This window comes from Peromyscus californicus, unplaced genomic scaffold, assembly GCF_007827085.1.
Source record: "Peromyscus californicus insignis strain IS unplaced genomic scaffold, ASM782708v3 Scaffold_9__1_contigs__length_137607984, whole genome shotgun sequence".
NCBI lineage: Eukaryota > Metazoa > Chordata > Mammalia > Rodentia > Cricetidae > Peromyscus > Peromyscus californicus.
In genome coordinates, this window is record NW_026294617.1 from 86508302 (window position 1) to 86534046 (window position 25745).

General features: G+C 51.0%; 2 protein-coding genes and 1 long non-coding RNA gene across 7 annotated transcripts; 2 read left to right on the forward strand and 1 right to left on the reverse strand.

Annotated features, from left to right (window-relative positions):
* The first annotated feature begins 1140 nt into the window (after window positions 1-1140).
* Mybphl (myosin binding protein H like) lies at window positions 1141-14760 on the forward strand. The gene is made up of 7 exons (XM_052731186.1): window positions 1141-1903; window positions 10649-10737; window positions 11276-11471; window positions 11649-11788; window positions 11944-12103; window positions 12208-12344; window positions 13800-14760. Exons 1-7 carry the CDS (start codon window positions 1756-1758, stop codon window positions 14037-14039), a joined length of 1110 nt encoding a protein of 369 aa, XP_052587146.1. The 5' UTR covers window positions 1141-1755; the 3' UTR covers window positions 14040-14760.
* On the reverse strand, window positions 9340-11414 carry LOC128105871 (uncharacterized). Its single transcript, XR_008216524.1, has 4 exons — window positions 11309-11414; window positions 11114-11171; window positions 9884-10194; window positions 9340-9695 (listed from the first exon to the last, which is right to left on the reverse strand). It is a non-coding gene; the product is annotated as an uncharacterized LOC128105871 (long non-coding RNA).
* Psrc1 (proline and serine rich coiled-coil 1) lies at window positions 13386-24815 on the forward strand. Of its 5 annotated transcripts, none has more exons than XM_052731184.1 (7): window positions 13386-13986; window positions 15444-15487; window positions 20842-20891; window positions 20972-21029; window positions 21642-22086; window positions 22781-22895; window positions 23046-23912. In XM_052731184.1, exons 3-7 carry the CDS (start codon window positions 20873-20875, stop codon window positions 23393-23395), a joined length of 987 nt encoding a protein of 328 aa, XP_052587144.1. In that variant the 5' UTR covers window positions 13386-13986; window positions 15444-15487; window positions 20842-20872; the 3' UTR covers window positions 23396-23912. The 5 variants fall into 5 exon arrangements, with proteins under 5 accessions (XP_052587144.1, XP_052587142.1, XP_052587145.1 ...); XM_052731183.1 differs by lacking the exons at window positions 13386-13986; window positions 15444-15487 and adding exons at window positions 23946-24039; window positions 24239-24815 and having other exon boundaries at window positions 19128-20891; window positions 23046-23288; XM_052731182.1 differs by lacking the exons at window positions 13386-13986; window positions 15444-15487 and adding an exon at window positions 23946-24815 and having other exon boundaries at window positions 19127-20891; window positions 23046-23288.
* The last annotated feature ends 930 nt before the right edge of the window (window positions 24816-25745 follow it).

Consider the following 25745-nt stretch of genomic DNA (forward strand, 5'->3'; position numbering starts at 1 on the left):
GTTCAGTCCTCAAGCCCGTCTAACAGTCCCATAGATAGACAGGAAGATTCCTGGAGCTCACTGGCCAGCCAGCCCAGCCTGATCAGCAGGCCCCAGGCCACAGTAGGAGACCTCTCAATAAACAATATGGGGCCGATAAGATGGCTCAGTGGTTAGGATGCCTGCCACCAAGGCTTAACCCCGGGGACTCAGAAGAGAAGGAGAGAACTGACTCTCAAACGTTGTCCTCTGACCTTCAAGTGTGGACGCAGCATGCAGATGGCTTAGCAGTTAAGAGCACTGACTACTCTCTCTCTCAGAAGACCTGGGTTTGGTTCCAGGCACCCACATGGCAACTCACTTAGTCCCAGAAGATCTGACACCCTCTCAGAAGCTCCAGGAATACACATGATGCAAAGACATCTGTGCAAAACACTGATACACATAAAAACAAAGGGACATGTTTAAATAAATACAGGATTGCTGGCCCCCGAGTTAGGAAAAAGGCGATGTGATGGGAAACCAAATAATTTGGGCGGAGGGTACAACGTGAAGCCGAATGGTTGAATGCGCCCAGAAAATGAGCAGACTTCCGGGTGTAGCTCGCACTGAGTGTGGGCTGGCCATGAGCCTGCGTTTTGATTGTATCCCAGGCATTGCCCTGGCCTCAGCATCCCTTGTTACATAGACCTGAGGTGCACAGCCATCAGCTGGTGGCTGAATGGTACAGCCAGCTGTCACTCATCCCTGTCCCCGGGGAGCTTTCCTCCATGTACTAGGCCACCTCTCACTTCATTTGTGCTTTATCTCATAGGAAGAGCCATTGACAAGCTTTCGGAGGGGGAACCGCTGGTCTGACCTAAAAATAGCTCCCATTTATCCAGCACTTAGTCAGCTACACTCTGCTAAGCACTTTAGAGAGATTACCTCTTTAATCCTCATAACCCTATGGTTATTATTACCTCCATTTCACAAATGAAACCCAACTTATGAGAGGTTGGGGGTGGGGTGCTAGGGGAGGGCTGGTCTAGCAAGCACAAGGCCCTGGGTTCAAGCCCCAACACATAGAAGAGGGGGTTGGGGGGGAGAGAGGGAGGCAGGGAGGGAGGGAAAGGGGTAGAGGAGAAGGTGGGAGACAAGTCCCAGTACACACATCAAACATACACAGAGGAACAGACAGACTATGGGGTGTCACTAGTCACATAGCTAGCTGATGACAGAGCTCAAGTGTAGCCAGTGTAGTCAGGCTGCAGAGGACTGACTGTCCTCACCCTTGCCCTAGCCTGCCCTTGGGGGCTGGGACAGCAAAACCCATGAAGGCCAAGGTGTGGAGACCTGCTCTTCAATGCATGTGGGAACAGCTAAAGGTGTGCCTGAGAGTTCACTGGTCTTGGGACCATAGGTCCTGTCGAATGAGCTGGAGGTCAGGAGCCGACCGACGACGTTATCACTCAGGCCTCCCACCGAAGACAGAAGTCCCTCTCACATCCTCTGTGCTCCAGCTCTCCCCTCCCTCCTAATGCTGGAGGGGTGTCATCTCACTCCCAAGATAACAGGGCCACCTCAGCCCCCCTCCTGTGGCTATTCTGGGCTGTTCTCTGATCCTCCTCATCCCCTGGCCCCTACTTCACCCTTCAGTGGGAGTAAGGTGGGTGGGGAAAAGTCAGCCCACTTACATAAGCCTGTGGCTGCGGACCCCAGGGAGACCAGCCTGGACAGCAGGTGCTCGGCCCCTCCCTCAGCGGCAACAAAGAAAATCTTCAGCTGGAGCCCAGCATGGAGACAGCCACCACACCAGAGACAGCCTCGTGCTCCCAGCGGCAGGTAGAAGCAGCTGCTGACCCAGCGGATGCCGCAGGACCCCGCGCTTCACGTCAACGGGAGGCAGACAGTCCCTCTCAGCAGCTCCTGCCCTCTATTGAAGGTGACCTATGGCAGTCGGTGAGGGTGGGGGCTGCTGAGTAGTGTGGGAGGGGAGAACTTCCTACTGCCTTGAATACACTTTAGGGGTCCACCCACCCGTGTGCAGACTTTAAGAACTTTAGGGACCTGCTACTTAGGGTAACGCAGGAATACTCATGGGAGCCCTCACACTCCTCAAATTGTGACTTGCTATTCAAATCTCTCTGTTGTGGTTTTGCTCTTTAGCTGAAAAGTCAGTGAATGATGTGGCGCTTTACAGTGACTAGCAATGATCTGTTTATATTTTTGCCATCAAAAACAGTCACAGGTCCTGGGAGGACCCAGGAGACTAAAAGCCAGTTGGGAAAGGAACAGGGTGGGAGGATGGGGGTGAGATAGCCAACATCTGTAGCAGAAGAATGGTTCCCAAACCATGGCTATGAGGAGGTTGAGTATCTTGGATGGCGTGATACCTGGCCTCTGCCTGGTCATGCCACAGCATCAGGACCTACCTAATGCCCCACCCTAGCTCACCTGGCCATGGCCTCTCAAAGTCAGAGCTCTGTGGAAGTAGAGCCTTTTAGAGAGAAGTACTCCATTTCTACTTTCTACTTGGTGCCTGCTCCAGCCCCATCACCCTCTACCTGCCCCAGTACCAACCGTCCTGGCTGTCTGAGCCCCCTCCCCCAGCTCACCTGGGAAACTGCTGGGAGCCGAATCAAAGTGTGTCTCCACTGCACCTGGGTCTGCAGACCCAGGGCATGAGAAATGGCCCTCCCCTTCTTTGTGACAGTCTTTAGCAACGCTGTGGCTGTGCTAAACATTTAGCCCAACAAAGGCCCAGTGTTATACCCAGTTGACTTTGCAGAAGATTTGAAGACCACTCACAAGGAACCCATGAACTCCCAGGAAGTGAAGAGGTAGGAGAAAAAAAAAAAGACATTCTAGGCTGACAGGCAAAGTCCCAGGCTCCTTTCCCAGGGTGACCTCTAGCACCGCGGTGACCTTGGACAAGTCAATTTAACTGCTCCGTTTCAGTTTCTTCTCTGAAAAATGACTTTAAAGGTCTCCCAAGCAGGGCAGTTAAAGGATCGCCGAGGTGACCCGACTTGCGTTGGAAGAGGCTACACCAACATGGGGACATTTCCAAGAAAGAGATGACAACCAAGTTCTGTCTCCAAATAGGGCCCGAAAGCACAGCTGCCCGCTCTTCACCCTAAAGAGGTTCCTCATAGGAGCCGCCCGAATGTCCAGGGCGGAGCTGGTGGAGTTTCTCTCACTGAAGAAGAGCTGGAAGAGGCGCTGTGAGCTAGGATGAGATGGGGCCAGAAACCCAGTTTCTTCCCCTAAAAGGCCAAGAGCAATCAGGGGCAGAGGAGATGGAGAGCCAGAACTACTGACTCCCTGACGCTCCTGGTCTCCACTCTGCAGGGGTTTACCTTCTGCTCAGGGGCACTGTGGGCAGCTCACTCTGGCAATCCCTGCCCACCCAACCCAGGTCCAGCCAGAAGCCCCATCCTCCTGTGCACACCCTGTGTGCTGCAGGCCTCAGGGCCACAGCCGGTGACTCAACACAGAGGTGAGTGACAATAAGGACATCCTTTGACCCATTGCAAAGCCTGTGTGCGTCTGTTAGCTTCTTGAAAGACGACAACACGCGTTCAGATCTTAGCTCTATCCTGCCACCACAGAGGAGTCAGGACACCTCTCTGAGCCTTCGTGGTCTCCTCTGTAGACGGAGAAAGCTGAATTCGAGCAACATCCTGCCCCTTTGATTTCTGTGCTCCCCCACCCCCCGCCCGGAAACCTGATAAAAGCTATGGACTCCCAACCCTGGAAAGATCAACCAAAAAAAGTTCCTTAAGTTCACAGAGTCTCTGAAGCCCATCTACCAATCTTGAAGGATGCCTGGAACAGGACCTATGACTCCTAACTTCTCTGAGCGTTCCAAAGACTGTCTGCCTCCTTACACCGCCTGTTCCTCATAGAGGGCACAGGGTCTGAGGGGTCACGCAGAGAGCGTGTGAGAGCAGGGCGAGCCAGGCGGGCAGAAATTCATTGGCACAATCACAACTGCCCAACAAGGGGCATGCAGTCCAACTACATGGCCAAACCAGCAGGACGACACAGGTGGTATTGGCACCATTTATCCTCAGCGCCCCACCAAGGGAGTGGGTCCAGGAGTCAAAACCTGAAGGAGCTGAAGGGAGGCGAGGAAAGTTACACCCTTGAGTTGGAGAAGCCTTGAGGCAGAGAAGGTCAGCTGCTAATTTCAACAGAATTGCTCCGAGCAGCTGTGGCCCTGCATCTCATCTGAACCTCCCAGTGTCTCCCAGGCATGGGAGCTGATCTCACGCCCCGGAGGAGTCAGCCTGTCTCCGTGCTCCCCTTCCTCACCCTACAAACATTGACTTCCTCCTCACCTATGATACGCTAGACAGTATCCTAGCAGTATCCAGCTACAAAACTAAACAAAATGAGTTAAAACGATGCCTTCAAGGTATATTCCCATAGAAGGAAAGAGACAAGTGAAAGACTGAGTGGGCCAGAGGGTGTCAAAAGTAACTACCGCAGGGAAGGAGGCCAAGTGCCAGAGGGAGAGGGAAGCAAACTTCAGGTTCCAAACAGATGGTGAGCAAAGGCCTTACAGACAGGATGATTTGAGCTGCAATCTAGTAGACGTAAGTGGACTATTTTTTCGGTAGACAGAACAAGTGCAAAGGTCCTGAGGCAGGAATGTACTTCATGGGTTGGGCCACTGAGGCCACAGCACAGTGAGGGAGGACGGAGGGGCAGAGAGTTATCAAGCCACAGCACTGTGAAGGACAGATTGATTCTGGGACGATGGGCAGCCAATGCAGGGTTGTAAATGAGGACTGACATGATCAAGTGCGTGATTCAGGGATTTTTCTAGGCACTGTGTTAAGAAGACAGTGGGTGTTTCTTAGCCACTAGGACGATCATCTGCTGCTGAGAGAGAGGGAGAGCTGACAGTGAGCTGAGGCCATGGGACAGAACTGCCAGTTCATCAGGAATGCTGGTAGTGGTATAAGCCTTTAATACCAAGCACTTGGGAGACAGAGGCAGGTTGATCTCTGTGAGTTCAAAACCAGCCTGGTCTACATATAAGTGAGGCTCTGTCTCAAAAAAAAAAAATGTATCAAAGTCCATGGGGAAGCAGCATCATAATAGTCAAATCAGCATATTTTTAATTGCTTATATAACCAATTCCATTTTAATAGATCATTTACATATTGCTAGTCACACTTCACATTTGGATTCTCAGGGGCTGAGGGAATTTATGGAAGGGAGGGACTTTGATGTCACCTTTTTTTCTTGGTTTTTTGAGACAGGGTTTCTCTGCGTAGCTTGATGTCACCTCTCTAAGGTGTCACATCTCATACATACATCACTTTATTTGTCAAGAACTCCATACACGTACGTATACATTGTGTTTTGACGTCAAGTCAGCAAAGCTTCTGTTTCCTCCTGCATGCTTGTCTGGGCAGACCCAGACTCTGTGTGGGTGGAAGGCTTATTTAATTAGGATTAGGCGCTGCCAAGAGGGTGTTAGGAAGTGAGAGAGGACTGAAGGACCGGGGTGATTATGCAAGAAAGTGGGTGTTATGACCGTGAACTCCAGGCTGCTGGGGAAGAGTAGGATAGGCAACAAGGGATGGGTGCCACGGGGTGGGGGGTGGGGGGGTTGGGGGAGGTGCCACGCCTCAGCGGCTCGACAGAACTGCAGTACTGGCAGCATTGAGGAGGAGAGGCAAAAGGAGAGCCTGCATCAGTCAGGGGCTGCCGGCTCAAGAAACAAGCCCCCCTTGAGGACAGCGTGAGCTGACTGCTGGTGCAGGACTGGAAATAAGTGTCCCTATTAGGTAGCTCATTCTCCACAAAGCAATTTAGGGCCATTTTCCTATGGGGGCTTTGCCACTTGAGGGGGCCCTATGATCATCTGCCTACAGATAGGAGTCGGGGGGGGGGGGCACAGAAAAGTCACCTGTTACGAGCTCTGGCACTGAAGCAATTCCCACACTTTCTACTCACACTTCCTTGGAGAGAACTAGTCCCTGGTGTGACAGCCACTGCCCAGATGTACTGTGACATCAGGTAACATCAGAGTTGGTGGTCAAGGAGCTGTCTTTGTTAAAGAGGTGTGGAGTGAGTGCAGCACCCTCCAGATCATGGAAAGGTTGCAGTTTCTGGGTCTAGAGAATGACCACAGGATCCAGTGGCTGAAGCAGGCATTGAATCGGTGAGAGTATCAGGTCCAAACGAAACTGAGCAAATGGCTAACTGCAGTTCCTATCAGCATACCTAGGAGGCACCATAGCAGACATGCCATGTCTGGGGGCCTCCAGGCTCACTCAGTACCTGTGGCTCCTCTCGGCTTTTCTCACCCCGCCCTCAGCCCCCCACCGTCAACTTCTCCAGCTCCTGGGCCTCTCTTCCTCCAGCTTCTCATCCCTATATAACCCTGCCCATTCGGCCATGCCCTCTCTTGGTCCTCTCTTGTTCTCGGTCCTCCTCTCGTGGCCGGGTCCAGTCTGTTGGTCATGTTCAGTCCACCACTTTCTCTCCCTGCTCCGCACTCTTTTACAATAAAGACCTTCCCCTTTAACCATATCTCAGAGCTGCCAAGTCCTCACTTCATATATCTGGTGCCGAAACCCTCACTTTATACAGTGAGCCAGGGTGTGAGAGGAGCTGCAGGGGTTAGAAGGACGGACACTGGAATTACCAGGCCTTCTGAGTGGAGCAGTGTTGACAGAGGCAGTAAGCAGGGGCCAAAGCCACCAACTATGAGAATAAGGGATGAGGGGTCTTCGTCACAGAGAACCGTTATTTCTGCTTCTATATCCTTTTGGTTTTCCTGATCCTGCTTTCACTGTCTTCAAGGAGGTGACACTGTTGGCCTTCACAAGGAGGTTTTTCCAAGGTCTACCCATTCTTTTCCAACCACACTCTACCAAACAGGTTTCTAAGGCTACGCCTTGGGTAGCAGTAAACGTTTCTCTAAGAGAGTCCGGTGCTTACTTCTCAAATCGCTGGCAATATTTACTTTTAAATCCACAGATGGCTTGAACTTTCTGCCCTTGTTTTGGTAAGCACTTACTCACACAGGCATATGTTTATGTTTGTATGCATTTCCACATGCATGCATACACACTTACAAATCTACACATTTACATACACACACACACACACACATGCGTGTGCGCGCGCACACACCATTCTCCAATGCATCTGCACTTTTCTTCTCTCTACAGGTCATAGATAGTAGCAGTGTATGAATCATACAATCTTAGGAGAGTACTAGAGGAAAATCTCTGACCATGTAGAAGAAAATTGTGAGCGGATATGGCCAATTATTTCCTATGAGAATAGGGGGAAAAATGAGCATGAACTTCAGCAGTTTAAAATTGGGGTAGAGGGGCTGGAGTGATGGCTCAGTGGTTAAGAGCACCAACTGCTCTACCAGAGGACCCGGGTTCAATTCCCAGCACCCACATGGCAGCTCACAACTGTCTGTAACTCTAAGATCTGACACCCTCACACAGACATACATGCATGCACCACTGCACATAAAATAAAGATAAATTGTTTAAAAAAATAAAAAATAAAATTGGGGTAGATCGTAGATCTTAGGACTCAAAATAAATTACATTTTTGAGACTTAGACAACATTCTATTGGAGAAAAAATGCTGAGACCAACCCAGCTCAGAGGTCAATGTTTCTCAAGGGAAATAACAAAATGCTTTCGCCCCAGGAACACAAGGGGAGAAAACCAAACTGTGGCCATCGGTCCTGGCCTAAGAACACTGAGGCTCTGCCTAAGAGCTCTGGGTTCTGAGTCATGTGGCTCCCTGACATCTGAAGAGGAAAAGCCCTTGGGTGTGATGGGAAACCTCCCCAAGGTCAGTCCAATTTACACCTCACTTGACTGGAGGTGTGAAGAGAGATGTCTCCAAGGAGCCCTCAGTTAACATTCTGAGCAAAGAGTCAGGTTGCTGACCAGGTTGAATTTGGGAGGTGACAGAACTCTGCTGACAGGGCACCTCTGGCTGCCAGACCCTCTCTACTAACCGGCATGTGGTCACTCTCAAGACCTTCTGCGGCTCTTCCCTGGGGAGTCTCTTCATCCACTGCCCCAGAAAGTCAGGGACACCCTGATGACTTCATGGTCATCTTGTCAGGGGCTCCCTTATAAATAAAGAGCTTCAGGGAGGGAGACCCTCCCTCCCTCCGCATCTCCACTGTGCCCTCCTTCCTCCGGCTGCCCCAGTGGGCTCCCCTTGAGACCTCAAAGGCTGCTCCGGAAATCCTCCCAGCTCTGCACTGCTTTTTCTCTCTAGTGTGGCTGAAAGAAAGCTACCGTTTTACGAGAAAATTGGTAAGAAATAAGAAATGCCAGGTAGAAACAGATATTAGCTTGCATCCATCAGTAGAAGTCCAGATCTGATTCTTGAGCGGAAACCTTGATGAAGTAGGGATCAGTTAATGTGTCTCTCAGCATGAAGCCTGATTCCTATCGCCCTCAACTCAACCCTTCTCGGTCCCTGAGCCTAACCAACCTTCTGCCTCCCTTCCTCCCCCTCTTCCTGAGTCACTGGAGGTCACAGCAGGCCCTGAGTCAGGCACCTTGGTCTAGAGAGACACGATGAGGGTGGGAGACTGGATGGAGGAGCCATGCTTAGAAAATGGGCCCTTTGCACGTCTGATCCCAGCGAGGGAGGCAGGAGTCCTGGGTGCCAGGCACAACTCCACACCTAGCCTGGAGCTCAGCAAGTCAGTGTCTCTCTGAGCCTCCCCATCTCCAGTTGGCTTGTTTTTCTAGGTACTCACTAAGATCCTTTTAACTCTGATACCCTGTAGACAGCACAGGGACAGGGGAGCCTGTTCCTTGGAAGTGTGAAAGGTTATTTCCTTGCCCAACAATGGAAAACCAAGGTCAACAAGATGAGGTTTTTTATTGTTGTTTGTTTGTTTGAACCTTTTTCAATTACTTCCCTCCTTTAAAAAGAAAAAAAATTCTCTCACATCTGCCTGTGCTCAGCCCCTTGGTTACTTGCCAAGATGGCCACAGGAAAGGAATGCATCATACAACACTTCTGTTGTTCCTACCCGCCCCACTCCACCCCCCCACCTCCCACCTCCCTACCCCCCACCCCCCCACCCCCACCACCAAAGTCAGCAGAGAGCAGACCGAGCAGGGTCACTGGGAGTCTGGGCGCCATGCCTGCCCTGTTCTTACTGAGAACACTCATGTCCACTTGGCACACAGCTTCCAAAGGGTACAGACCAAATCAGGTCCAACCCAGGGGAGAACAGCAAAGTAAGGGGACTAGATAAACGACACGGTCCCAGCAAGTGTTTCGTATTTGTATTAACTTCTAAAGATAAGTGGTTTGAGAGCATGACGGGGGTGGGGGGTGGGAGGGGTGGGGGTGGGTAGTCTACAAATGGAGGCATACAAAGAACACAGTCGGACCTCTGTCTCTTTCCTCTTAACTCTCTCCATTTGAAGGGTTGCTTTACACAATGTATGCATTTAAGCTGTTCAGTCTATAAGCAAACATACTTATGTCGGGATGAATGCACAGGAATGTACTCTCAGGGAAATGTGGACTATCAGCAAACCTGGAACGCCTTGTCAAACACTCATGCCACGGGAATGTACCAGGGCTGGAATTTCTTCAACTCTAGGAATAAATTTTGGCAGGAAGTCTTGGGTTGTCGTGGGAACTGAGGCGGTATCACAGTCTACTTAAGATAAAAGCCCTTGAGAAAAGAGGAAACAGCAACCCTGGAAAGGTAGGAGGAAAAAGTGGTCCTCAAGTGAGCCAGGTGGGATGTCTGCACATCCACAGTCAAGGTAACCCACAGCATCCTCCCGAGAACAGGACTTCCAGGCTCCAAACCCTGCAATCCCCTGAGCACCTCCTGCCCCCATCCTGGAAGGCAACAAAAGATATCTAATCTCCCAGAGCTTACTGGAGCATGTCTGGAGAGCAGAGGCAAGTAAGGAACGGCCCCAACCTCCTGAGTTTGCTTGTATGAAGTGACGGAAGAACAGCACACAGTGCTGGCAGCAGGGTGGACGTGAGGAGAAAGGACCCAGACGCTGGCTCCCCTGGGATGACTTCAGCACTGCCTCCATGGGAGGACAGGGTGTTGACACTCCGCAGAGCAGAAAGCCTTCTCTCAAGGCCTGCACCCAACTGGGAGACAATTCACTTTGACAACAATGTTATGATGGACCAAGCAAAAACCACTGAAAAGACAAGCTGTGGAGACGGAAGGGTCTGCACATGGAAAAGAACCAAACTCACATAGACAGAAAGCGGGTGGCTGAGAGTTACAAATCAAAACAAGCAGCGGTTGAGAGCCCAGGTTTTCGGGGAGGTCTCACCACACAGTCCATCCAGCCCCACTTCCTAGGTGCTAAGGTCACAGGTGGGCACCACCACATCCAGCTCCCATGGAGACTTTAACTTTAGCCTTTCCTGGGGCTCCTCAGCCAACTGCTCCCCAAATCCCAGCACAAAATGGGAAAGGCATTAATGGTTTAATGACAGAACACTAGAATGACTGAGATGGCTGGGTTTGATCCCCAGCACAACGGAAGGGTCTAGGAACAGTCCCTATGATAGGGGCTTAATCTGACGGTCACTTGGGCCACTACCCACAGAGTACTACTGGATGCAGCACCCACTTTCTCTGAGTATCCATTTCCTATTCTCTCTTTCTATCACTCAGAGCACCCCAAGATCTGGCTACCTCGGGCCCTGAGACAGACTTACATCCGGAAGGTTGGGGACACAGTGAATCTACTAATCCCATTCCAGGTGATCACACCAGCCCCATGTTGGGACCAGGTCAAGGTTTGACTTGGAAACAGAACTAGGACTGAGGCAGTCTTTCTGGCCTTGAATGAGAGGACCCACAGTACCAGAAGTCTGAGGCCAGATCACCACCTTCCAACACTCCCAAGGTTGGGTTTCGCTAGGACAGATATGTCCCATGAAAGGAGGTAAGGCTAAGCCAGGCCCTGCAGTCTGCAGAGGTCTAGGGGCCCTCAGTTTTAGAGGGTTCTTAGGAGTCTGGGCAGCTACCTAGTTACCCTAAGTATCCATGAAAGACTCAAAGCCAGCTCCCCCTGTCTCTTGAGACTACCCTGAAAGGAGGGAGTTCCCTGGAGAAGTCTACAAAAAACAAACAAACCTCTAGCTTAAGGAATACAACTCCATGTCAAGATACCCTGTGGGTCTGGGGTAGACTCCTGCAGCAACAGGAGGAGAGAGGGAGAGAGGGAGAGAGGGAGAGAGGGAGAGAGAGAACATAAAAGCCTCTTGGGGATGCTCAAGCCTTATCCCCACTGCTCAGGGCAAACCCAAACCTCAGACCACCTGGACTCACAATGGCTCTGCCCTGGACAACAGCCGTGTGAGTGTGCGGAACGGGGAGCAGGACTCCATCCTTTTCATCAGAGAAGCCCAGCGTGCTGATTCAGGATGCTACCAACTCTGTGTGCGGCTTGGTGGACTGCAGGCCACTGCCACCATCAATATCCTGGTGATCGGTAAGTTTGGGTAATGGAAGAGGTGGTCTCTGGGGTCTCTGGGATGACCAGGAGCCCATCTCTGAGAGTCCCTGGCAAGGTGGCAGGCGATGGGAGAGAAAGGAGCCAGGGGTCCTCTCTAAGTGAGATAACACATGTGGGTGGCACAGTGCCCACGCCATGGCTTTGCCCTTCCAGAGAAGCCAGGTCCTCCTCAGAGCATTAAGTTGGTGGATGTTTGGGGCTCCAACGCTACTCTGGAATGGACACCTCCACAAGATACGGGCAATACGGCACTCCTGGGATACACGGTGCAGAAGGCTGACAGAAAGTCTGGGGTGAGGCCCATCTGGGAAGGGGGGAGGGAGGCAGGCATTCTGGAATGATCTTCTGGCAGCTCCACATGGGGTGAGATTAAAAAAAAAAAAAAAGAAAGAAAGAAACCCCCAAAGCCTTGGTGTCTCACACATGACATCTCCTGGGGACCCCACAGCTGTGGTTCACGGTCCTGGAGCGTTATCACCGTACCAGCTGCATTGTCTCCGACCTCATCGTTGGCAACTCCTATGCCTTCCGTGTCTTTGCCGAGAACCAGTGTGGGCTCAGTGAAACAGCTCCAGTCACAGCTGACCTCGCCCACATCCAGAAGGCAGGTAAGGAAGCTGAGACCACGGGCTGACAAGACTCAGAAAAAGACGGAACTGAAGCAGGACAAGGCTCTCAGATGCCACATCATGCTTCCTCTTGGTACCCACAGCTACTGTTTACAAGACCAAGGGGTTTGCCCAGCGGGATCTCTCAGAAGCCCCCAAGTTCACCCAGCCTCTGGCAGACTGCACTACCATCACTGGCTACGACACCCAGCTCTTCTGCTGTGTGCGCGCCTCCCCCCGGGTGAGTAGGGAGCTTGGGGGACGGGGGTGTCCTGAGCTGCTTCCTGCTGCTGTCTCATCCTAACCTGAGCTATGTCACAGGGCATTCTAATTGAACATCTGCTGCCAGAGGCACCATCTGCCTCCCCAACAGCAGGTTACTTGGGAACTGTCAGGGTGTCTGTAATTCAAGATGGATGGATGTAAATGATGTTTCCTTTGAGTGTGGGGTCCTCATGCACAAAGACATCACTTCCACTTAGTTATCTGGCAGAAGAGTCTGATTCCCACTGGCTTCTCTTTATTCACTCCTCATGTCTGTGCAGAGCTACACACATGCACGCTGCTCTGCATGCAACCTGGTCTTTGTACTCCACACCCGTAGCAGCCTTTACCAAGTAACTTGGATTACAAGTACAGGTCAACTGTGTGGAGATAACATCTTAGTAGGGGAATTGTGATAAAACCACCCTAGAAACCACTTCCGAAAACAGAGGGGACAGAAACCACTCATAAACAGTGGGGATAGGATATGAATGGATCACAATACGTACATAAAAAAATGGAGACCCTGAGCTGCAAGAGGCTCAGGGGGTAAAGGTGCTTGCTGCCAAGCCTGACCACCTGAGTTTGATCTCTGGGACCCACATGGTGGAAAGAAAGAAAGCTGGAAGTTTTCCTCTGACCTCCACACATGCGTTATGGCACCAGTGTACCCTTCAGCCTCCCCCCCCACACACAGATGGTATTTAAAAACATTTTCAAGACAGGGTTTCTCTGTGCAGCCCTGGCTGACCTGGAACTCACTCTGTAGACCAGGCTGGCCTGGAACTCACAGATCCATCTGTCTCTGCCTCCCAACTGCTGGGATTAAAGGTGTGTGCCATCACTGCCCAGCTTTAAAATATGTATTTTTTGTGTATTTATATTATATATAATTATATATGTGTGTATATTTATGCGTATAAGTATGTATGTATATACATACACACACACATAATTTTTAAGTGGAGCCCATAGCTCCACATAGGTGTGGTAATGCATACCTTTAGCCCCAGAACTACAGAGGCAGAGGAAGAGTGATCTCTGTGAGTCTGAGGCCAGCCGAGCCTAGTCTACATAGGGAGAACAGCCAAGGTTACATAGGGAGACCCTATCTCAAAAAAAATTTTTTTTTTAATTTAAAAAGTAGACCTTGATGCCCAGTCATAATACATGATGGCTCCTTGAGCAATTTCTTCCAAGTCAGGGACATTTGTTGGAGTGGACTAGGGTTCAGTCACTGTATTCAAACACAAGGAGGAACTCCAGCCACTGCTGAAGGTACTGAAAGGGGAGTCCAATCCCACAACATCAGGGGCAGGGAAACTGGCAGACAGCCATCATCTACAGCCTTGAGGGCAGAGTCCCAGACACGGAGCATGGAGAGGATGATTGGGTCTTACCTGCTCTGCTGCCCCTCATCTTCATCTTCCAGCCCAAGATCATCTGGCTAAAGAACAAGATGGATCTCCAAGGCAACCCCAAGTACAGAGCCCTCAGTCACCTGGGGATCTGCTCCCTGGAGATCCGCAAGCCTAGTCCCTTTGATGGAGGCATCTATACCTGCAAGGCCATCAATGCCCTGGGGGAGGCATCCGTGGACTGTCGGGTGGACGTTAAAGGTAAAGATGGAGAATTAGTGCCAATGTCCCCTCCTCCCACCATCCAAGAATGACACAAGCTGAGATGGAAAAGGTCCCTGCTTTGTATGCGTTGCCTGTTGCAGTGACCAAATACCCAACAAGAAGCAACTTGCCGAAAGACCGATTTGGCTCATGGCTTGAGGGCACAGTCTGTCAGGGCAGGGAAGACCACAACAGGGCAGGGGTGGATCTCGGTAGCAGCAGGAGGAACATGAGACTGCTTCCTCACATCTGGACTCATCAGGAGGCAGAGAGAGATGAACGCTGATGTCCATCCGTGTTTTCCTTTTGCCTTTTTGTTCAGGCTCCCAACCTGTGTGATGATGTCACTCATGATTGGGGCAGGTCTTCCCTCTTTAGTTAAAACTCTCTAGGAACACCCTCACAGACGTGCCTAGAGATGATCTCCGAGGTAACTAAATCCAGTCAAGAGAGCATGACCATTAACCATCACAACTGACTGGGGCCTCCGTGTGGCTGTCACCATTAAGGATGCACTAGAAGCCCATCACCCAAGAACACCCAACATTTCATCTCTGTCCATCGCAACTCAATAGTGTAGGAAGAATCACTATTTCCTTTTTTTTTTTTTTTAAGGACAAATGTGAAGCATCAGAGGTTAACTATTTTGCCAGTGGCAGTTAGCACTCTAGAAGCAGGAGCCCAAGGCCCCTCGCTCAGATCCCTGTTCTTTAAGCCCTGTGATCTTTTGTCCCAGCCCATGACGCTGCAGAGGCTTTTGTTTTTTTTTTTTTTTTTTTTTTGGTTTTCGAGACAGGGTTTCTCTGTGTAGCTTTGCGCCTTTCCTGGAACTCACTTGGTAGTCCAGGCTGGCCTCGAACTCACAGAGATCCACCTGGCTCTGCCTCCCGAGTGCTGGGATTAAAGGCGTGCGCCACCACCGCCCGGCTGCAGAGGCTTTTATTCTGCTTTCCCCTCTGGCTTGTTTAGGTAGCACTGCACTCTCCTCCTGCCTGAGATACCCATTCATTTGTCAGAATCCCCATCACTAAACCTAGCATATTATCGGGTTTGGGAGGGGGGTATTTTTTTTTTTAATTATTATCTTTCTTTAGTCTTCAGAATCTCATACCTATATACCTATATATACCTATACATAGCAAAATGATATCATCCCAGCACATTACTTTGTAATTTTCTACTTATAGATTTGTCTTCCAATAAACCACCAGCTGGGAGAGACCGCTGTCCCCAGTGTCCAGCTTAGTGCTGACACACAGAAGGCCGTAGCTAAACGTTTGTTGCATGAATCATGAATGAGTGGGCCTTTATATATCCTGTTCTCTACGTATAGACTCCCTTGTTAGCATCACAGACGCCGCCGAAGCTAAGTAGGACATCCATTCCCAATGCTCTGAGAGGTTTTCCAGAGATGTCGGCAATGCTAACATTGAGAAATGTCTGCATTTTTGTAGCTCCTCATTAAGGCTGCCCTATGAAGACAGGAAATTCAAGGAAGGTAAGGAAGGAGGGAAATGATGTCTCAATGGATTATTTCATGCTTGGGGCGAATGCTGCTGAGTTTGGGATGGATGTAAGCCTTTCAACCATGTGCCCCTGGTGACTTTTTTTTTTTTTTTTAAATTCTAACACTGTCAGCTCTTTGGAGGGAACAGCTAGAAATAAAGCCTACTTTTGTCAGATTCTGTGCATTTCTACTCAGGTCAATGATAGGGAAGAACCCTAGTAATCCTTGGAGAATGTAAGCTTCTACCCAGTCAGGGGTTCTGTGGGAAGAGCTGGGTGGGGACTGTAAGAGAAAGAGACCAGAGTCTCCACCGGCACAGACCCTCACTGTAGGTAGGAACAGTTCTGCTAAATCTTTCTACCTCGCTATCATAAGCAGGGTAAGAAACAAAGCAGCTTGTCTATATTCTTTTAAATTTTATGCATTTCTTCCTGTTCAACAGAAGAAAATCATTTTTGTTAAATGTCAACAATAATTTAACATTTGGGTATGTGGTTTCCAAGCCGCTTATCACTGGCAAAGGGCCGCTTGGATCATTATCTAGAATGTGGTAGCTGCTTCAAATTCCCCATCATTCACAGGGGAAATGCTGTATGTATAAACTGATGGGTACGGTGAAAGACCTAGCTCCCAACATTCCCTCTGACTTTCAGCTCCTGGCTGAAAAAAACTGAGCATGGATTCAATCCCCCAAGCCATTTATTTAAGCCCATCAATGATACATAGCAAATGAAAACCCTATGGGCTGCATTAGACACACAAACTCGCCTCAGGAGAGCTTCCTCTGCCAGCTGGCTTGTGAACATCTTTCTCCTTCCCCGCCCTCTCTATCGATACCATATTGTGTCAGGGTTGATCTTTCCTGTCCTTGGTTCCCTCTGTCTCCCAGAAGTAGTGCATGGTGGGCAGTCAATCTATAGCATTGGATCCAGGGACCATGAAGGGAGATGGTCTCAGCACATCCTGGATGTGCTCTGCTTGCCTGCTAGGATGGATAACACGCCCTCTCTTTGCAGGGCCTCCTGGGAGCACGACTCTGACAAGACTATGTTCTCAAGAAGCCTTAGCTGGCTTGGCCTAAACTAAATAAAGATATAGATCCTCAGTTCTTGATATGTCCTCTTTCTGAGCCTTTCTACATAGGGAAACCTTATGAAGGTTGCAGTCCTTCAACCAGACTAGATGATCCCAGAACCCTAAGATTCCTCTTTTTCTTCTGTTCTTTCATATTCACACACTCTATCTTACAGAAGTGGCCCCCCTCCCCTGCCCGTCTCCTTTTTGAGATAGGGTTTTATAAATTCCAGCCTGGTCTTGAACTCTATACGTACGTCTTGAACTTCTGATCCTCCTGCCTCTACTTCCTGAGTGCTGGGATTACAGGCCTAAGACTCCAGTTTATGGGATCTTAGGGACTGAATTCAGGACTTCATGCAAGCTAGTTAGGCAAGCACTCTACAGAATGAGCCACATCTATGCACCGAGGCTTCTGACTCTGTCATTTACCCCAGGCCCTTTATCAGAACTGAATTCAGTTCTACACAGCAGGAGGCACTGGAAAAAGATGAAGATGGCTTGCTGTCTTCCTCCACCGGTTTCCCTCCTAAAGTGATGTAAAAGGATGCACACCTATTACAAAGCAGTAAGCAGCCCAACACAATCAATCCCATGGAACTAACTGAAGGCAGAGCCCCAAAGACCCGAGCCCTGGGAGGTTGCTCCTCCTGCTTCTATTTGTTCTCATGCGTATAACAAGTCATATATTGAAGATATTCTGTGAAGGGATCTGTAAGAGATGACAACAGTCCCTCCCATTCCTATCTGCCCACTGTACTCATATCACCAAGAGCCATAAACTCAGGGCTGGAGAGATGGCTCAGCAGTTAAGAGCACTGACTGCTCTTCCAGAGGGCCTGGGTTCAGTTCCCAGCACCCACATGATGGCTCACAACCACCTGTAACTTCAGTTCCAGGAGGTCAAATGCCCTCTGCTGGCCTGTATAGGAACTGGCACACACGTGTGCACATGCATATATGCAGGCACACACACATACACATAAAGAAAATAATTTTTTTTTCAAGATCCTCAACTCAAGATTCTCCTACCTTGATCTTTCAAGTGCTGGGATGGCAGGCACGCAGCACTACCATGCCCAGCTCCTAAGCCAGTTCTTTCTGAAGTGGACTGTTACATACTAGATAACTGAGGCCACTGTGTTACAGAACAGACCATTGTAGCTCGGTTGCGGAGCACTAAACTTCAGCAGCTGCCTTGGTTTCCTTCAGCATTTTTTTTAATGATGTATATGTTGGCATTGATGTTTGCCTACATGTTCATCTGTGTAAGGGTATTGGATTCCCTGGAACTGGAATTACAGTTGTGAGCTGCCATGGGGGTGCTGGGAATTGAACTCACATCCTCTGGAAGAGCAGCCAGTGCTCTTAACTGCTGAGCCACCTCTCCAGCCCCTCCCTTCAGCATTAAGGCCCTGCTCTAGTGAGCAACCTCCTGAGAGGCCCTAGAGAAGTTTGTCCTGTCCTGCCAATCTAAGCCTGCACTGTGGATGGGTAACTGTGAGAGTCAGCCCTGGAGAGTGTCAGCAGAAGGACAGGGTTCTTATTAGCTCACAGGGCCCTCCCTACTGGTGCCTGAAGCTGCCTTCTGTCTCTGCGGTGCCCTGGGTTCCCAAGATCCTTAGTGAATAGGTAGAGGGAGCAAGAGAAAGCAAGAACAGGAAGGGGGTCAGGGGGCGAGAGACTGTGTGTGCAAGCATGCACATAAATAGCCTTCTATGCATCAGGAACTAATGAAGTGATGCCTTTCTTTTAATCTTCATGTTACAAATAAGAAGATTAAGTTCAAAACCCCTCAAGTCATGATCTGGTGGTAAGTGGCAGAGCCAGGGTTTGACTGCAGGCCTTCTCCATTTTTCCTCATCTATTTCACTCTGAGTATGGTTGGAAACATGGGCTTAAAAGAGAAAACATTTCGGGGTGGGGGGGGCGCGGATATAGGGCCACATTTATGAGAAGGAAAGGGACATAGGTTAGCTGAGAAGAATCCAAAAGGCTTTCTTGTTTTTCAAACCAAAGAGATCTACTTTCAATGAAGGCTGAGTCTATTCCAGCCCTTTTCTGGAGTTTCGTGAGACTTAAGATACCTACCCTATGCCACAAATCAGCTTCTTACCCAACTAAAAAGTTACTACTCACCTACCAGCCTTGGGAAACACTGAAAAAACAATGAGCAAATCTAATGTCCTTATGGAACACCTGTTTGAGATTGTAGGCGAGAGCCAGGGATGGTGGTGGCTGTTGCTAAAAGTTCTTCCCTGGGAGAGACATAAAACAAGGTCCCAATGACAAGCAACAGTAGGAGTCCACCAAGGTTTACCCAGAGGAACCAGCAAACTCAACAGGCCTACTTACAGAGCGGTGGCTGGAGGTCACAGGCAGGAACACAGATGACCTTACAGTTGCTGCCCTCGAAGGTCTGAGTCCTGCAGAGATGATGGCTTCTCCATGGCAGCCGGAAGAAACGCCCTCCCCTCCCCCTCACTTAGATCTGTAGCCCCGCCCCCAAACCACGTGCAATTAGGACAGATTGCATACACGTGGTTGAGAGGGATGGCCGCATACTCAAGTCCCATCCGACCACACCTCTTCCTTCTATGAGGGAACGTGAACAGTCCTCAGGCCCAGCCGTGATGATCTTTCCAGAGCAGGTAGGACAGAACTCCTGAAGACGGAGGCAGCTGGCACACAGGCTAGTCCTACGGTACAGTGGCACAGGCCTTTCATCCCAGCGCTTTGAGAGGTAGAGGCAGGAGGATCAGGACTTCAAGATCATCGCTGGCTGCATGGTGATTTAAGGCCAGCATGAGGCCCTGTCTCAGAAAACAAAAAACAAAGGGGAAAGAGACAGAGATGGCGCGTGCGTGCGTGCACGCGTGTGTGTGTGTGTGTGTGTGTGTGTGTGTGTGTGTGTGTGTGTGTGTGTGTGTATTAATGAACGGAGAAAAGAGGTCAGATCATAGCGAGGCAACAACGTATACAACGGCAGAGGCCTCCTTCCACCTGAAGCAGGCCTAGGACAGAAGGTGGTGGGATATCCACAGTGACTGGGGACTCAGTCAGACCTCGGCCTCCGCTATTTGCTCTACTATTCACAGGCCCGCCATTAAAGTTCACACATCTCCAACATCCTGGCAAAGAAAGAAAATCTTCACAGGGCAAGATCTCTAGCTTATGTAACCCTTCTGCATTTAAGGAGCACTGCCCTGAAATTCTTTTTAACTATTATTATTTATGAATTTGACACTTATGGAATACCTTCTTAGCAAAGACTTACTGTGTGCCTGGAAGTATAACTTTTTTTCACTAATTCATTATTTAAACTCTTAAGTAGTTGTTCATACACGTCATTTGGGGGTTAAAGCAAGGAGAAGAAATATCAGCTATCTCAGAGAAACGGCCTTATGCTAAGTTTAGAATTCTTGTGCCTCGGGGCTGGAGAGAGTCTAGTGGTGGTCTCAGCAAGCAAGTGAAGCACCCAGCCACTAAACCCAGGGGAACCTGGACTGCAGGAGGTGGGGGCGGGGAAGAGGCGGGGCTCCAAACCCTCATTGGTCGGCGGGTTCTCCCGCTGTGGCCGCTCCTCACGGGTTCTGGCAGGCAGTCAGAAGGAGGCGCTCCCGGGCACGCGCGCGCGCGCACGTGCGGCTCCGCCCGCCGCCCCTCCGAAGCCCCCCGGATGGAGTCTTTTTGGGAACGGAGCTTTGCTGCACCCGACAACCTTCTTCTGCAGACTTCCCGACGGCTCCCGCCTCAGCCCCGCCCCCATGAGCTCGCCAATCGCTGTGCGCGTGTGGCAGGGGTGGGTGGAGCCTAGGAAATTCGAAAGAAGCTCCGCCCCTCGGGAGCCTGTTCCCGGGAACTGGGAGGTTGTAGAAGAAAAGCATCCTGCGTGGACGGTGAGGCGGGGTGGGAAGTGGAAACGGAGTGTGCGCGCCGGAGGTGTGGCGGGGATGTGGTGCCGGGAAGTGGAAAGGTGGCGGGAGGGGCGGGGGAGAGAGGAGGGAAATCCCGGATAATAACAAGGAGGGGGGTGGAGTGCGCAGACTGCCCGACTGAGGAGGGGCAGATCACCCATCAGGTGTTGGGGCACGAGCGCTCTGCACCTTTCCCGAAAATAACGGGCTAGTTTCAGGGGCCCGTGCTGTTCCTGGGATCTTGCTTTACCACCACCATGCCTCCCCACCCCAGATAATGCACCCCGAGTCTAGATGGGGGCCTAGGGCAGGATGATAGATACCTGAGGTAGGCATGTTGTCTTTCCTGCTCAGGTCTAAGCTGACTCGCTTCTGCTGGCTGGGCATGGAGGATTTGAAAGAAGGTAAGGAAGCCACGGAGGGAGGAGGGAGGCCCTGAGAGCCTGCAGGGACTGATAGATGGCGTTTATTCTCATCCCTTCAGATGTCAAGTTCATTGCGGATGAGACCTTGGACTTTGGAGGGCTGTCCCCATCTGACAGGTACCAGCCCCTTTATCCTACTTACTATTTCCCTCCAACAATACATCTTTAGCTGTAACCTTTAGTGTTAACTTACTGGCCTCTAGAGCTGGGGTTGGTAATTTAGCAGGGTACAGTGCACTCTGATGCCAGCAGTCTGGAGGAATTGGGTCTCTAAGGACACAACTCGGATGCTGGTGAGGAGAATGAAGAAGCCGCAGTGAAATGTAGGGTTCAATGTAAATGAAAGGAAAATGTGCTGGGGCATGTTAAGACATGCCCGTGGAATGCGTCGGGCGTGCAGAACCCTCCCCCCCCCCCCCCCCCCCCCACACACACCAGAATAGACCAGAGGAGGATACCCACAGAGGAGGTGGAAGCAGAGAGGATTTTGAATTTGAGATCATTCTGGTCTACAGAGTTGAGACCTTGTCTCAGAAAATGGGGAGTGGGGACGAAAGAAAACAAGAGATGCTAAAGGCTTGCTGGGCCTCAGTAGAACCAGGTCTCTCCTCACCTAACGGCAGTTCTCACGGCCAAAATGGAGTCAGGGTTTGGGATTGTCCCTGGCTCCACTACAGGAATGTCTTCTGCTGTCTTTTGTGGGGTATGGCGCCATATTTGTTTTCTCAGTCACGAGGAGGAAGACCCGACAGTGCTGGCGAGTGCAGAGAAACCGCTTCGAAGGGGCCTCTCTCACCGGAGTAACCCGAACCCGAATGCGGTCGCCCCTGCTCTCCAGGGTGTGAGGTTCAGTTTGGGCCCTCTCAGCCCAGAGAAGCTGGAGGAGATCCTCGATGAAGCCAACCGCCTGGCAGCTCAGCTAGAGGAGTGTGCCCTGCAAGATCGTGAGCGGGCAGGGGCAGGCCCTGGGAAGCCCAGCCCCAGAGGGAAGCCCAGCCCTCGGCGGGAGACGTTTGTCCTGAAGGACAGCCCCGTCCGAGATCTGCTGCCCACTGTGAGCTCTTGGAGCACGCCATCCCCACGCAGCCTCGCTGGACCCCGAAGCAGCGATAAAAAGGGGTCAGCCAGGGCTGTTCGGGTGACAGCTGGAAAGAAGCCCCCCAGCACAAAGAAGGTGAGTGTGGAGAGTGGGATTGCATGTCTGCCCGAGACACTCAAGGTCTCGAGGTGGTTCCCTCACCGGCCAGAGGCAGAAAGCTGTTCTACCCATGGAATCGTTGGGATTAAGTAAATTGGGCTGGAGGTGGAGCCGGGTAGGTAGAGTTTGCCTAGCATCAACAAAGCCCTGGGTTTGATCTCCAGTATCACGTCAATGGACGTGGTAAACGTAAATGTATAAGTACATACTTTGATCCCAAGACTCCGGAGGTAGAGCCAGGAAGATCAGGAGTTCAAGGTCATCCTCGAGGGGCTGTGTGCTGAGTTTGAAACCAGCCTGGGCTACATGACTCCCTTGTTTCAAAAAATAATAATAGGCTGGTGAGATGGAGGGCTCAGTGAGTAAAAGCACTTTCTACCAAGCCTGATGAACCTGAGTTCAAAACCCTGCGACCTACGTGATGAGCACTGACCACCCACAAGTTGTCCTCTGACCTCCATGTGTATGTCACACACAATAAATAAATATAAAATGACTTAAAAAAAAAAAAAGAAAGAAAGCACCTACCCCGGATCTTGTTGGCAGCTAATCTCTTCCTCGCTGGTTCTAGACAGCGGCCTGCTTCCTACTTCTTTCCCTTAATGCCTTAAGCCAGCAGAACACATGCTGCCTCCATTCTAGTCCCTTTCTGTTCCTTGCTCTGTTTCAGGAATCGCCCACTTGCAATCTGTTCCCTGCAGCCAGAAGCCCAGCACTCTCTCCTCTGGCACAATCAGCTCTTCCACCCCGGCGGAAAGCTGGGCCCAGTGCACGGACAACAGCGAGTGAGACCCCGGGCAGCCAGGATGTGGGGGAAGCCGGTACGGGGGGGGGGGGGGGGGGGGGGGGGGGGGGGGGGGGGGGGGGGGGGGGGGGGGGGGGGGGGGGGAGAGGAGGTGGGACTCACCCTGAAATGTCGTTACTCCTCTCCACAGGCCCGCCAGTCCCTGTCAGACCAGTCCTAGCTCTACAGCCCTCGACTAGCAACTCTCAGTGTTCATCCCGACTCCAGGGAGCGGCTGCTAAGTCTTCCAGTCGATTACCGGTCCCCTCAGCCATCCCCAAGCCCGCCACTCGAATGCCACTCACTAGCCGGAGTGTACCGCCTGGCAAAAGTGCCCTACCCCCAGATTCTCTCTCCACCCGGAAAGGGCTTCCAAGTGCTGCAGGGCACAGAGGTAAGATAGAATGGATGCATGGTCAGGCTAGGCATGGTGGCCATGTCTGTAATCTCAGCACTTGGAAGGTAAAGGCTGGAGAATCAAGAGTTCAAGGCCAGCCTTAACTATATAAAAACCACATCAAACCAACAAACAAAAGAATTAGAGCTGGGCATGGTGGTACACGCCTTTAATCCCAGCCCTTGGGAGGCAGAGGCAGGCAGATTTCTGTTCAAGGCCAGCCTGGTCTACATAGTGAGTTCCAAGACAGCCAGAGCTATAGAGAGAGACCCTGTCTCTAAAAAACAAACAAAGCCGGGCGGTGGTGGCGCACGCCTTTAACCCCAGCACTCGGGAGGCAAAGACAGGCGAATCTCTGTGAGTTCAAGGCCAGGATGGTCTACAGAGTGAGTTCCAGGAAAGGCGCAAAGCTACACAGAGAAACCCTGTCTCAGAAAACCAAAAAAAAAAAAAAAAAAAACCACACACAAGAACAAAAAGCATTAGGTGGAGGAACATCTGCATGGCCCAGCTTGGCCTTACCCGCTCCAGCTGTGCTACCGTCATCCTTGCCATTCCAGCTGCGGACAGGGAAACCGGGGCTGAGGAGGCCCATCCTTTGGAGGAGGTCAACTGAACTTTGCTCCTCCTTATCTCTTCTTAATCCCCACCAAGCTCCTGTTCCCCAGAGAACGAATCTTCCAACCACCGGTGCCCCTCGAGGCAGGATGCAGCCCCTCAGGAAAGCTGCAGTCCCTGGACCTACCAGGTAAGACTGGTCCCTCCGCCCTCGTCAGCTGGGATTCCACGCCGCTGTGCACGGCATCCTTGAATTCTGTGTGGAGTGGGCAAGAGAGGAGCGAGAGGTTCCTGCCTTTTCCTATCCTGGGGGCTTGAACTTGGCTGGGTACCAGATGGGCGTAGAGGAAGGGCCCTCTAAAGCAGTTTCCCCCCTTCTGTCTCTTCAGGTAAAAAGATCAGGCAGCAGGCACGTATTCAGTAGAGAACCACTACACTACCATCCTAGCCATCGGAGACTGGACCCTCCCCCAGCAGTCCCTGACTCCAGCACCTTCTTGCCCAGGATGGGGGGAAGAGTTAGTGCCTCCGGGGTTGATCTCTGAAGTGGAGACCACGGAGGATGGGGTGGGTTGAGCTTGAGGAGACTCAAACTCCTCCCACCCCCGCCCCCACCCTGGCTGAAAGAAGAAGAGAGAGGCCGAGGTCACTTCCCCGAAGACAGAGTGACTTGTCTCCCCGTGTGGTCAGCCCGAGAGAACTTGACCTTCTTCCCAGACCGTGGGTTGCCGGCCCATTTACACGTGAATGGCCTGCAGAACCAGCCAGCCTTCCTGGTCTCTAGGAGAGGTCTTCCTGAATCGTTTCCTCCACTGGATTCTGGCCTGTTGGGAGAGGCCATGCAGGCACCTGGCATGCAGGGCTTCTTGCCTGTGTATTCTGTGACTCCTCACAGGCCAATCGATGATAAGGTTACTCACCAGTCTGCATTTTTTTTCTTAAATAAAATGAATTTTTTTATATATACTCTTTCTGCATATCTAAAAGTAGATCTTAATAGATTTGAAGTAAACCTCTGTGTAATTGTAAGGAGAGCTGTGATGGACCACTAGGTCCTAGGGCTTTGAACCTCCTGCTCATCCAACTGCGACTAGTCTGTTACCATTCAACTGGGATCAGGCCGCCTTTCTACAATTTCATGTTTCCGGACAGTCCAGATCAGTTAACTGTAGCTCCAGCCCCAGTGTCCGAGCTGCTAGGCTAGGACCTAAGTCTACTGTTACTCATATATCTTCAAGTTGAATATTATTTCTGACAAGATGATGGAATCCCTTAGGGGATAAAGAGGCCCTTTGGTGGTGTTCAGCTTCCCTGGTCGCCTCAGCCAGAAGATACCAGAACGCTTAGTCGGATCTACCTCACATCATCAGGGTTGCCCGTCCTTCCCTCTCCACGCCCCTGCTGGACTTGACGGCCAGCGTCAGGATCTAGAAATGTCTACAGTGCTCTTGTGTTGTGACTTGCATGTGGTGGAGCACTGAACTCATTTAGAGTGAGCACACGGTGGGGTGGTGGGTACTTGTTGAAAGTCCCGCTTAGGCTCTCCCGGGTTCTGTGGCCTTTGACTCTTGCAGTCAGAACTAAATCGATTTCCTATGAAGAGCAAACAATTGACAACAGAAGAGGGGACTGCTGGCGACGATCTCACCCAAGCCTATATGCCCACAAGTGCCCCTCTTAGGCCTTGGGTGCTCCGCCCCATCCCCACGATCAGGGACTCTTTCCCCTTTTATGGCTGACCTTCAGATTCATTTAACACACCTGTAAGCACACAGGGCCTACACACACCGCGGTGGCTGCCTCTTCTGCCTTCTCCTTTCCCTGAATCTTGAGCACCAGCTCCTACAGCCACTGAAATTCTAAAAACCGATGTGGGGGAGGGGGGCAGATACCCAG

Bases quoted from the DNA above. Each gene is read 5' to 3' on its own strand.
- Mybphl (XM_052731186.1), top strand. From the start codon at position 1,756: ATGGAGACAGCCACCACACCAGAGACAGCCTCGTGCTCCCAGCGGCAG. The intron at 10,738-11,275 runs GTGATCACACCA...CCCACTGCTCAG, and splicing joins ATCTACTAATCCCATTCCAG to GGCAAACCCAAACCTCAGAC. The intron at 11,472-11,648 runs GTAAGTTTGGGT...TTGCCCTTCCAG, and splicing joins CATCAATATCCTGGTGATCG to AGAAGCCAGGTCCTCCTCAG.
- Psrc1 (XM_052731181.1), top strand. From the start codon at position 20,822: ATGTTGTCTTTCCTGCTCAGGTCTAAGCTGACTCGCTTCTGCTGGCTG. The intron at 20,892-20,971 runs GTAAGGAAGCCA...TCATCCCTTCAG, and splicing joins CATGGAGGATTTGAAAGAAG to ATGTCAAGTTCATTGCGGAT. The intron at 21,030-21,641 runs GTACCAGCCCCT...TTGTTTTCTCAG, and splicing joins GGGCTGTCCCCATCTGACAG to TCACGAGGAGGAAGACCCGA.